We start from the raw sequence: 12,963 nt of genomic DNA, 5'->3' as shown, positions 1-12,963 counted from the left end.
ATGTTAGGAAAATTTTGCACCAAGAAGATGTGCAGACATCTCATTCTTCTGGAAATAGTATGTCTGCATCTGTAGAAGGTGGACTATGTCAATCATCTAATGATATTTTTTCCTTCCAAAAATCGAGTGATGTACTTTCAAGTATTAAAGAACAGGTGTGCAAATGCTTTACTTTCTAGCAATTTTCAAAATGTGTTCAAAAAGTGATCGACTTCTAGACGTAAAAACACACTTTTCCGAATTGGATAAATTTTATTTCAATGCCTGCAAAACTAAGGAGATGTTTTTTTATCACATTGCGTTTATTGCTATATTTTAAAATATCTAATGATATTTAGATGATTTAACATAGTTTAATTCAGGAGCAGCTACTCTAGTCAGAATTTACTCTAATTCTACTGAAAAAAAAACAATTTTAAAAGATATTGCTCTTGCTTTATATTTTTACTTGCATGTCACATTTATTTGAGACGTCTTCCTTTATTAAAAATGCTTTAATTCAATAGAAGAAATGAGTTGTCATATTGTCAGTGTTCTACTACAGTAGCAAAATTGCATTTTTTGGCTTTTGAGACATCACCTCATTCTGTGGTGTTTGCTCTGCTATATATTTAAACTCAAGTTTTTGAAAGTCTTAGAAAAATACGAAATCACAAATCTGATCTTTTTTGTTTTTTTTACACTGTTGTAATCACATAAGTATTGATTGTTGATTGTGGTTGTGCAAAGCAGCATGCAGAATCATGAAAATTTTTTAATTGACTTAAAAAAGTGTTTTCTTCCAAGAAAGTAATCTTTCTAGAGCTCTAGAAGATTTTGTTATGCTCGAATGAAACAAATTTCACAAATCTGCGTATGTGTGGGAAGTTTCCAAAAAGGTGAATTAAAGAGTTTCACAGATCTTTCTCTAAATTGCAAATTGACCAACGTAAATCCTTTAAAAGTTTAAAAAAGTTAGACACACTTTCATGATCACATAATGACATTGTCATTAAAACATAAACCCAAGGATTAATTTTTGTTCCAAAGCTTTGAAACGTTCTACTGTATAATTCAAATTTGCACCTTCATGGTTATAGCAGAGGACTGACAATATGTTTTCTATAGTTATTATGACAATCAATGGTATATCACTATACCTATACTAGTGGTAATACCTTATATCGATCCTCAATTACGCTTATGTACCTTCAACATTTTTGTTAGAATTAATTGAGTTGTGTTTATCAATTTGTTTGTGTTTTTCATATAGTGAAAGTAACAAACTGATTAAATAACATGTATACTGTACCATGTTTCTATTGTTAGTTCATTTAGTGGTCTTTTATGTGATGTTAGAATGAAACCAATTTTGAAAACACACTGAGAAGCTTGATTGCCCAGGAAACTACCAGGTCTCCAGATGACCCAAAACCTGTAACTTCTTCAACATCTTTTCAAGTGGTAAATGACGCATTGGACAGTTTAGCTGGACAAATAACAGAGAAGTCTTTAGGAGAAGCAATGTAAGAGTGTTATTGTTAATTGACTCTGGTTATCATACTAAAATTGTATTATTACGTTCATCAGAAACTCTGGCAGTGAATTGGAAAGTGTTGTTAATGCAGCAGTTAGTCAATTTGTGGTCAACTCATTAACTCAACAAATTTTGAAACGAATTCAATCCACAAGTGACACCAGCCAGACAAACATTCAAGTGTTAAATGATAACATTAGTAGCATAGTAAAAAAGGTTATAGATTTTCAAAGGTAATTCAACTTAAGTTAAAACTCAACATAAATTCCACAAGCTTTTTAATTGTATTAAATGTAAATAATGTTTTTACCTACCAATTACCAATGTGTAAATGGATTTTAAATGGAATTTTAAATTTACATAATCTGTAAATACAGTAGTAGTATTTATTCAATGGTTTATGGTTCTTTGTATCTACGGCAAAATAGTGCCTAAAATTGAAATCATGGACTGTGTTATCATACCAGCACAATATATTTTTGTTAGTTAATCAATTATTAATTATTGTTATCCTGTTTTAGTTTAGATGGAAGTACAACTGGTAATGAAATAACAACTTCTGATTTGGAAAGTTTATTAAGTAAGTTTTCTGATATAAACCGATATTTTCATTTTTAAAGCAATTTTTTACAGATTCTCTCTTCATGAAATTTATTATAATTACATAAAATATCTTTGTAAATTTTTATCTGTGACATTATATAACTGTAATTATAAGGATATATTTTATGTTTAGCTGTATTGTTTGACATGAACAGTTATGTCTAATTACATTAAAATGTGTTTCTTGAATGTGATGCTAAAATAGATGCTCAACATGGCTAAACTGTTAATATTAAATGTTAATACAGTACGAAACATGTTTAGAATGTCAGTCATTCCACTTTCAAAATTTTTTCAGGAGATGAAAAAGAGCATAAAAACCTTAACTTTCCTTAGATTGCAGTTGTGACATTGTTAGACAGACATTTCATTGTTACAGCTTATTTTTATGAAGAATCCTAAAACTTCCTTGATAGAATTTTTAATGCTAACATTCAAACTTTGAAAGAGAAATGGCTCAAACATCTCTTTTGCATACAATAATTGGTTGAAAAATTTAACCTATATTGAATTGTCCTTTTACACAAAAATTCATTTAAGAAATATTGCAATTACTTTAAGTAAATGACCTAAATTGTAGTAGGCAAGAAAACTATTTGTAAAAATTTTTTCTTCAAAAATTTCAATTTGTTAAATTATAATTGATCATTTAACTACTATTTATGGGACAGTCCTAAATAAATGCCTGGTTAAGTAGGGTTCGAAATAGTTTTCCTTGAGGTGAGTATGTTTTGTAGGGATGTTTTTGCATTTTACCAATACAGTATAACTTTTCTTAATATGTGACTACAAAACTTTTTATCTAAAATGTTCCCTTTGTCCATTTTTAATGGCGAGATTAATGAATCTGAATTTTGCTTCAGAAAATCGAATTGTATTTCTAATTTGCACAAAAAATTTGTTCGTTTAGAGACCGTTTAGCTTCCTGTGAACAAAATGTTCTATTCCGATCAACAATTACTCAACAAGAGGTCTATCATTTATTTGATTGTGTTGTGGATTGTGTACACAATATACCCGATATCAAACATGCCAGTAAGAATTTCAGTTAAGATTTCACAAACAAGCAGTATTGTTGCAGTTTTTTATTTATGCAGCCAAAAATTTATTAAACTATATTTATTTTTGTATTCTGGTCAGGTTTTTGTCATTTTCAACCTTAGTTTTGGTGCATTGATTTTTAAAATTGCTGCTTATTAAATATATAATCAGTTGGGGCCAGGATCAAACTACTCAATAACCTTGCCACAGATTTATTAAGTAGATTTTACTGCACTAACAATCCAACAAGGATTAAATTAAAGTCAAAACTTTACAAAATTTGTGGAAGAAATGTGTTTTCAAACATTTGCAAATGTAATATTTGCGAAATAAAGTTAAATAAATGTTCTTTTTAATTTGATGATGTTTTGTATTTCGCCAGGTTATACAAGTACTACAAAAAAGCTTAAAGGATTGGTTGAGCTGTCAGCATTGAATGTGGTGACATCATTACTTGATTTAGACTTGTTCCCAAAAGGACAGACAAAGCAGTCTCCAAATTCTGAAGATTTTAGGTGATTGAACTGTGAAGATTTGGTTACAAAGTATTACAGATATGAATTAAATGTGTACCAAAGCAAACAGTACTGTAGTTCACTCATTCTGTTTACTGGAGAACAGTGTTCAAAATATAGCCGTCTAGATATACCTCCTCTCACTACTTTTGCTTTATTATGTCGTATTATATTGTCGTATTATGCCCATGATGTTACAATCTTATATTGTTAGTCATACCATGTGTCTCCAATTACTGCACATGATAATAACTAGCAATATGCAGTCGAAGAAAGTTAAAATATTAAGTGGAATGGAAGTTGGTTGTTGATTATAGTTATCCTATATATGATGATAATGTTGGCATTGGTATACGACTATACGCCTTGTTCATATATGAACATATCATAATATTTTACTAAGTTTGCACTATCATGGTATTGTATTTGTACATTATAATTGTTCCTAAGTAATTGGCGGAGAGTTAGCGCAACACTATCGTGCCACTTTAAAGGACTATGTATTTCAAAATCTGCCCTTTTCATGCTAACGCCAATAAAACAGAAATTGTTTAAAAAGCAACCTTGAATGTATCAGCATCATGACATGTGTGTATAAGGACAGTTACCAGTGTCAGGTTAAAGGGACCTCAGCCGCAGGCAAACCAACCATAGATAAGCGTGAAGATTGGTATTGTTTGATATAATCTTTATCCTTGGACTAAAGGAAGTCTTTGCACGACTTAAACTCGGTGAGTTGAAAAATAGGTAGGCCTACTTATAACAAGTCTGCTTGATGTTGTACACATTCAAACTTCGACCCGCATGAAATCATTCATAAGCCATCATGGACATATACAGAGCAACAGGATGGACCGAGGCGCCTCTTGTGAGCCTCGATACTTGTGATCTCTTTTGGCCACAGAAACGGGATTTCGGTCCCGAGGATGGATTTTCTTTTGTGCGGTTTTCTTTAACCGTCCATTTGTTGTGCACTTAAAATATTTATTATCATTTTAATCAAACTATGTCACTTTATATATTTTTTTCGGCTATTAAAATCCATGTTTTAAATGTTAGGGAACATGTCCTCTACATTTTCCAACAGTATAGTTGTTTGTGCTATTTTGGCATTGAATTCGTTAAAGTAAAATAATCCTTAACTATCTTTACGTTCGTTTTTTGTGTCATAACCACGGCAAGTTTATGTTGCATTAAAATTGTGAAAAATTTGCATTTATGCACAAGCATTTTAATCAAAATTGATTTACTCAAGCGATCTATATACCTACGTATAATGCTAAATATATCCAAACATTATCTGGGAAGAAATGGCGATCTTTTGCCAACAGTTTGCGTAGCATGCTAAAACTTCGTTTCACTGTGCATGAAGTTGCTCGGCAATTTAAAAATTTAGAAAATAGTTCTGGACTGATGTTTGTCCGGGTCATTTCTATAATAATTGCTTTTAGGTCACTACTCAGTTCGAATCGGTGATCCTATTACAATTTTGTGCAAAACTTGATAAAATTTGCATGTAAAAAAGAAATAATTTGCAAAAAATTGCAATATAAAATTCCTGAAAGCAGCTTAAAACATCGTAATACATAAATTCTGAGTATTTAGGAAGCTATAAAAAAAGTTTCAAAAACTTGCCCTTGTGGTAGGCCTAACCAGTAATACACACTATGGACACAGTGCGACCAATGAACAGAAAATGTGGCAAAATTTAAATGTTTAAAGCATGCTACATGCAAACAACTGCTTGGTGCTAAAGACAGGCTGTAAACACTAAACAAAACATGACTCACTGAAAATAATAAGAGGTTATAATATAAACAACAGTTTTTCATATTGCAGATCACCACGGAAAATTAGGAACTGAGTTTATAGAAGTTCTGATGACGACTCTTCACACTTATCAGAGTTGTATAAGTTTTTGATTTTACGTTTGTAATGTTATTAAACACTGAAAAGTTTTTACCATTAATTTGAAAATGCACACCAGTAGTTGCCATTAAAATAAATTGTTGTAGAATGAGTTTATCATTTAGTTTAGCTTATGGTATGGTATCACAACCTTATCTGAACCGATGAAATTTGTTGCACGACTTAAGGCCTCATGTATGCGTGTAAAAAGGCTTAATTTCTTTGTTTATTTTATTATAAGGTGAAATTATTAAAATTGCAATTACTAGTAATCGAAAAATCCCTAAAATTTTGCATGTCACTTTGATATTCCTTGGTTATTATTTCATTAAATCCTAATTAAATTATATATCTCTAACTCTTGCAATAGAATATTGAATTTCAGACTGCAATTTTGTGCCAAACAAGAAAATTAGCGCAAAACTTTGTTGTCGGTTCTTGCATTTTGTGCCAACATTTATTTAGCTGTGCAAGGAAGAAGTTATATTATACGGCGGATCGTGCAAAAATGATTTTTCTTGTGAAAATTGTACATGCAATGGGACGAATTGAGAACCTTTCATCTAAAAATAAAACTGTTATTGTAACCGTTATCGTTATTTGATCAAAATATAAACTAAATCGTTTTTAAATGCTTCAAAACAAACACGATTGCAAGTGTTCTTGTGCAATTCTATGATGGGCAAGCTATAGTCTAAAGCAGGGGTGTTCAAATGATTTCTGCCATGATCCGCCACAGCCAAACCTGACAACATGATGATCCACTAAATACGAATAGTAAACATATTGGACATGCTTTAATTTTTATGGTGCTTTATTTATGTAAATGTACCCTACATTGTAGGACCTACAACATATTAATAACTTAGTAAAAGTCAAAAGTGAAGTGTGCTACAGCTGCAAGATTGTTTCAGTGAGAAAAAGGATCCACACAAAAAGTTGAAAAGATCCGGATCGAGATCCGCCATTTGAACACCCCCGGTCTAAAGTAACTTTATTGTTATGCTGTTTTTGACCACTTACGATTGATGTATCTTGCGTATGTCTTGCAAATAAAACCATAAACATGCATTTTCCTTGGAATTGTTCATTGGGTCTTGTTGCCTTCGTATGCGGATAATAGCACCCAAACAAAAATTTTTTCTCAAACTAATTAAAATTTATTTTATTGCTACATATAGGGCGAAACTGTAACAACAGGGTTTAAACAAATTTCATAGTATAAGATACTACTATGCTGACATGATAAAAAGTTAATGACAAATATAAACCATCAAAACTACAGTGTACGTTCGTTTATAATAATACAGTACAGCTTTTCATAAAATTCTTTCCGTGTGAGTTGGGTACCGACGCCTTTGTGTTAATCCGCCGTGGAACAATGCTTCAAAAGATTGGACTGTGCCTGAAAATTTGCCGAACAGATAAAACGACGTCAAATCCATTCGGTGCAACTCCTTGTCGGAGCGATGTTGATTGTCGTTGAAAGAATGCCACTTTTCGAAGCGGAGAAGAGCATTCCCATGTTGGTTAAAAGGCGGTAACAGTAGCACAACACGTCGAAAGCCGCACATTTTTCTGAACACCATCGTGAAGTGTATCATTCACGTACACTACAAAACGGAACGATTTCTTTTCTAAGCTGACGTCATTTTTGACTCCAATCAAAGGTTGCGTTTCAATCGGAAGACGCTGTTTCCATTGTCTTCCAAGTTGTGATTGTATAACTAGTTAACTATGTATCTGCTATTTACCGCCCTAGGCATAACATTATAGTTACTATAGATCATTCTCTGTTCAAAACATGATTGCTGTTCAATTGAAGAAAAGTTGATTTACGAGCTGTTTTGTAAACATGTTTACCTACCTTGTACTTTTGAACTCACTGTACTAAAGTATCCGTTCATTGCATTATTAACTCACTGAACTCAAAACAACCCCTGTGTGATTAAATTTGAGCTGTTCAACATTTTGCGTCAATTGACGCATCCGGTCTTTCTAGGTGTGTGAAAGTCGCGGTCCTTCTAATGTTAATGATTTCATTGGTAAATATGTTTTCCTGTACGATTGACCCCGCAATAACCGCATTGTCGTTTTAAAAATGAACATTGTTGAATGACATTTAATTCCTTTCATAAAATGTCAGATTGCTATAATTAACGCTTAACTTATAAATCTTCCAGATCATTTAATTTTTCCCTTCAGTGTATGTAAGTACCGTTGCATGCTATGATTTCAGTATTGAGTTTTTCGGTATGCAGTTTAGAGCTTTAAAAGTTCGATGAATGAGAAGAGATAGATCGTAATAACTCTGTGAACAATTTCCGTAAGTGATCGTGAAATCTAAAATGATGCGTTTTGATTTCTAATGGATTCTTCAAATCATTTTTGAAATGTACATGGATTTCTTGAAAGTCTTATATTGAGCAGCTAGAAAGAAAGGATCACTCGAACAGAACAGCTACAAACCTGTGGGCGTGTATGGGTGTGGGGTGGGTGTGATTTCTTACAGAACCCAGGGTAATATTACTTATCATCTGAAAGTACAAACAAGTCCAAAGTAAGGAAATCATCACTACCCTGTGAAACTGCACACAATAGCGATATAATTGGCAATACTAGTAGATTAGATATCAATCACTCGGCTAATAAATATAGGCATTACAACAAGTTTACTGGCAACTAACTTATCATACTTCATACAAACAATCACTTAAACAAGTCAGGCTAACAACTGCAAGACACATACTAAATTGGCTAGGATTAAAGCTGATGCGCGACTGGATATAACACAAAGAAACTGGGGGTTAAAAAGCACATGGTAGCAAAGCAGGTCATGGCTCATCAGATCTAAAGAAAGGAAATCAAGGCAAGGAAAGGGAATTACCACAAGTCTAGACATGCATTGGCAAAGTTGGCCGGTTTTGGACGACATAAAATTATAAAAAACAACAATGCCAATTTGGATGATACAACTGTTTTGCCATCTGTAGGTCACACACACATAACAATGGAAAGTTTAGTCGATTACAATAGCTAGAAGAAAAACCGTAGAATTCAGCGGTATAGTGTTTAGTTTTTCAGATTTAACTTACACCAGAAAAGATATTTAGTAAGTATTTCGATATTGGAAAGATATGTTAATAATGTATAATTCATTTAAGCAGCTATGGTTAATTTCACATACTTAAATAACAAAACTGTGGTCCCCTAAAACTTGTTAGCAATCGCCTAAGTCAAACCTTAAAAAATCACTGAGTACCTATATTGGCTGCAGTATCTCTCGTAGGAGAAAATGCTCTGGTTGCAAACATTTACTTGTGGACACTTACACACCACAACCTGAAGCATACGATCCGAAAGAGCATGGTCATCTGTGTTTGAAATTTTTGATCGTGGTGGTCTTTCTGTACCAGCCCAATTTTGGCGACTGCAGTTGCTGAGCAGTCTTACACACCAATTGCAGACGATGAGACGGTCAAAGCAAAACTCAACCAACATTCAGCTTTCACCACTGCGGCCAGTCAGGTTGATGCAGACGATTCATATAAAAATTTATTACAAGAAAAATGTTCTGCTTGTCATTTCAATTTTATTGCTGATCATGCTAACAGCTTTTAATTGCTTTGCAAGAAACGAATTAAAACGTTTAATATTTGAAAAGTTTCTCCTGACACATTACATGATTAATAACAGAAAAATTAAGAAATTAACATCAACCAGTAATAACAAGAAGTGAAATATTGTTCTGTTTATTATTTAAATATCATATGAGTTTTCCCCAAATTTGCGCAATGCAGTATTTTGTAAAATGACTTTGCGCAGGTTTGTAAGCTTCAAGTATACCTCTTTTGAATTTGGTTTTGTTAGTACATACTTTGTCGCCAAATAAGATATGTTTCAAAATTTCCAGCACAATAGATATTTCTGCACTTATGAAAAGTGAGTTCCCAGCCCTTGTGACAAGTTCCCCGTCCCTGAGTTTACATAGCTCAATTAACAGATACAGCTTTTTATTACTACACATCAATACCACTACATTATGGGCTGATCCATTACTGGCCTGTAAATTTGTACACACACTACACTTCTTATAGTATTTATTCACCATATTCTATAATACAAATCCATAATGTATCTATTATAATCTATCATAAAGAGTTATTGCACCTTTACAACAATTTAACTGTACATGGTCATAGCAATAGTGTTACAGAAGAGATGAAACTATTTACACCTTAAAATGTTAAAGTGCTCATCCAAAGAAATAATAACTCAGTAAAAACTTCATAAAACATGGAAGTGGCAATGTGTTGTGTAATACTGAAGTAAGCCTATACTAAACATATTAACAAACACAAATCTATTTATAAAGCACTATGTTATAAAGCACTATTAGATAAGCTTGTGTAAAACCAGTATCAAGTGTATTCTCTTTAATCAACTGGTGGAATGTCAGGAGGAGGGGGATCTCTTCTATTATCCTACAACACATAAATCCAACATTCACTTACTAAGCATTTTCTATAATATATTTTACAAATTTTACTTAAATTGAGTTTAAAACTATAAAGTAATGAAGATTTTTGTGAACTCCCTTGTGTGAAATTTCAGACTCTAGTCCAGCATAAAGCATGGTCACTAAACCAACATGAGATACACTTTGACACAAAGAGTATCGTAATACAGTACAACTGTGGTGCCGCTAAAACAAGAGCTTATGTGTAACAAATACTAATAATTTGGGGCTTTAAATTCCTAGTTATTGAAAGATGGAAAATTGTCTGACAAAACTAGTCTGAATTTGCTGTGATGAGAAAAATCTTCATGAAGTTTAACAACAACGACTGGTTCGGCACCTGTGGATGTTTAGAATCTCCAATCACATAGATGGCTCTTAACGTCTACTGAAGGATATCAACTTCTATTTCTTCAAAAGATAACTGCTAACGTACACAGTAAAGTATGCAAGTATAGGCCATTGTCAGGTGGGTTACTAATTATATCACATTATCCTTATCCCATTTCTGACTTTATTTGTTATTACCGTTACTTTCAATCCTAAACATGTTTGAAGTTGTTATGAACTGTTAGTTTCTTCATTGTAATACATTGGAAGATCATTTACTTTTTAACTTATTCCACAAAAAATTTTGAACAACTCAAGTTAACATAACTGATGCGAACAAACCAAATTCAGATCCCTGAAGTGATTTAATGAGAGCTTTCACTGTATGAAATTTTGTATGTCTAGGGCAGAGTTTTAAAAACAAGGTGTCGGGAGATCGGCTAAGAGTGTTGTGAGATTTTAGACAAAACATGGGATTTTTAGTTTTAGCAGGAATAATTAAAGTTTAGAAGCGCAAGCGAGATTTTTTATCTCATCTTATGGTGAAGAACGAGTTTGATCCCTTAGAAATGCAATTTGTGAAGGCCACTATCCATGCACATGGTACAAGGAAATAGTTCAAAAAATGTACCACTGCATTTTATACAAGGATTTACCTTAAGAATTCTCATACTGAGTATGTTAAATCAAATCTGTATTCTACATATGTCCTTAATTTGTAAAATTCCTAATATCTTCTGTAAATGTCATGGAGGCTAATTCTTCATATTGGAAGATGCAAAAGCATTGAAATTGCATTTGTAGTAATTGTGGATAAAATGGTTACTGTTTAACACCACTATATCACATCATTGCCAAACATTTTTGTATCTATGTCCTATAAACTTGCTGTTTGAACAACATCGCTTTATTTAAATCACAGCTTATCAATAAACAGTGTCATACTAACGGGAGGATTTTTATGAACTGATCCAACTTGTCTCCTCATGCTGTTGGGTCTGCTAGCAAAGAGAAAAGCAACCAACAGGATCCAAAATGAAATCAGAAACACTTCACTAGAAAAATCCGGCAGCTGATTCTCTAAAACCCAAAATGTTTATCTTACTATGACAAGTCAAATGCCGCCAGTAAATAACTGGTATTCTAATATTAAGCAATATATTAGCAATGCAATAAATCAAGTTCACTCAATGAGGAATGAGTACTAGAATAGCACAATAAAATCTATTAAAACATAACATATTTATTCAGGTATGGTAAAACGTCCTAAATCGGGCGCACACAGATTTGTCCCAAAATAATTCGCACAAGTCATTATAAGAAACAAACAAAACATAATTATTGTCTTTTATGTCCTTTTGTTGACCTATCTTTTATCTAACCATATGCTAAAGATAAGCTCATTGCATGCGGTCGGACCTTCTCATCCGAACGTATTTTGTTAGGCTATTGATTTTAGACCGATAACATGTTTCATATTGGCTGTCTGAACTTTTGTGGTACGTTCTACGCTGGTAAATTCGAAAAAGTTTTTATGTTATTTACTAACGGAGTGTCTTAGTCTTCGATCACAAGTAAAACATTTTTAAATCTTCAGCAGAGTCAGCAGCAATAACGTGCGTTTGAATTTGGTACGCATTTTGCGGTTTGCATATTAAAAAAACGCAGGTCATGTGAGTGGTCTTGAGACAACTTTTTGCGTCACTGAAGTTTTTTGCTTGTTTTGTTTGGAGTCTTTTAAAATGTAAATCTTTATTTTATATGTTAAATATGTTTCATAAAGAAGTTTAATTCTACCCATGTCCACCCATATAGCCCATACAGTGCTGTTAACATTACACCATTATCTTACCAGATGGATTGCCAAGGCATTCATTGTCAAAGCAGTATTGTTGAGAAGTTCGAAGTATAGATAGCAGTCTTCTCATGGCCCATTCAGTGTTACATATGCACTCACATGGATCAAATGATCCTTCATCAGCCATAGCCTTTGATTCAGCTAATACACTTACAGCATTGATTGAAACTCTTATATAAAATCAAACTAAAATTTAAGATAACAGCAAACATTAGCTCCAGAACAATTACAAAACATGTTAAAGCTTTGACAATTGCCAAAACAAATTGAAACGAATAATTTGTTTTAAATATTATCTTTTACTAATGGAAAATCCATGTAAGACTATTAGATTAACTTCTTTTATTGACCAATGTAGAAGATGCTATTTTTTTATTCCAGATATATTCATTTCATCAATTCATCGAGATATGCCAATTTGCTAAGAAATCAAAACAATTTTTACCTTCCCTTCTACAGTAAATCCTTAACCCAAAAAATTAATCAGTATATGGGACCAAAATTTTGGAATTCTCTGCCTAATGATTTGAAACTTTCGGAAAATAAGACAATTTTTCAGAAAAATTATTTTGCTTCATCATCACACTTGCATGACACTATGAGACGATTGCAATTATGCACTGTGTAAATCTGCACTCCAGCACTTTCATATATTTTATTGCACAATACACTT

General features: G+C 32.6%; 2 protein-coding genes across 3 annotated transcripts in view; one reads left to right on the top strand and one right to left on the bottom strand.

Annotated features, from left to right (window-relative positions):
• LOC143450476 (uncharacterized) overlaps positions 1–6,567 on the top strand; it is a 37,705-nt gene extending 31,138 nt beyond the window's left edge. For both annotated transcript variants that reach the window (XM_076951040.1, XM_076951039.1), the window contains exons 16-21: positions 8–155; positions 1,339–1,505; positions 1,570–1,749; positions 2,038–2,096; positions 3,543–3,675; positions 5,515–6,567. In XM_076951040.1, coding sequence (XP_076807155.1) covers positions 8–155; positions 1,339–1,505; positions 1,570–1,749; positions 2,038–2,096; positions 3,543–3,675; positions 5,515–5,539 — 712 coding nt within the window. In that variant the 3' untranslated portion in view covers positions 5,540–6,567. The remainder of the gene's footprint in view (positions 1–7; positions 156–1,338; positions 1,506–1,569; positions 1,750–2,037; positions 2,097–3,542; positions 3,676–5,514) is intronic.
• A 3,099-nt stretch (positions 6,568–9,666) lies between these two features.
• LOC143449681 (small integral membrane protein 14-like) lies at positions 9,667–12,504 on the bottom strand. Its single transcript, XM_076949980.1, has 3 exons — positions 12,285–12,504; positions 11,382–11,512; positions 9,667–10,067 (listed from the first exon to the last, which is right to left on the bottom strand). Exons 1-3 carry the CDS (start codon positions 12,415–12,417, stop codon positions 10,020–10,022), a joined length of 312 nt encoding a protein of 103 aa, XP_076806095.1. The 5' UTR covers positions 12,418–12,504; the 3' UTR covers positions 9,667–10,019.
• Positions 12,505–12,963: the final 459 nt, after the last annotated feature.

This window comes from Clavelina lepadiformis, chromosome 3 (assembly GCF_947623445.1).
Source record: "Clavelina lepadiformis chromosome 3, kaClaLepa1.1, whole genome shotgun sequence".
Taxonomy (NCBI): domain Eukaryota; kingdom Metazoa; phylum Chordata; class Ascidiacea; order Aplousobranchia; family Clavelinidae; genus Clavelina; species Clavelina lepadiformis.
This window is presented reverse-complemented; position numbering and strand designations above follow the sequence as displayed.

What these genes read in the sequence shown, in the direction of transcription:
- LOC143449681 (XM_076949980.1), bottom strand. Translation starts at nt 12,417, where the DNA reads ATGGCTGATGAAGGATCATTTGATCCATGTGAGTGCATATGTAACACT. An exon ending in ATGCCTTGGCAATCCATCTG is followed by an intron (nt 11,513 to 12,284) that starts GTAAGATAATGG and finishes TTTGGGTTTTAG; the next exon opens with AGAATCAGCTGCCGGATTTT. An exon ending in CAGTTCATAAAAATCCTCCC is followed by an intron (nt 10,068 to 11,381) that starts GTTAGTATGACA and finishes TATGTGTTGTAG; the next exon opens with GATAATAGAAGAGATCCCCC.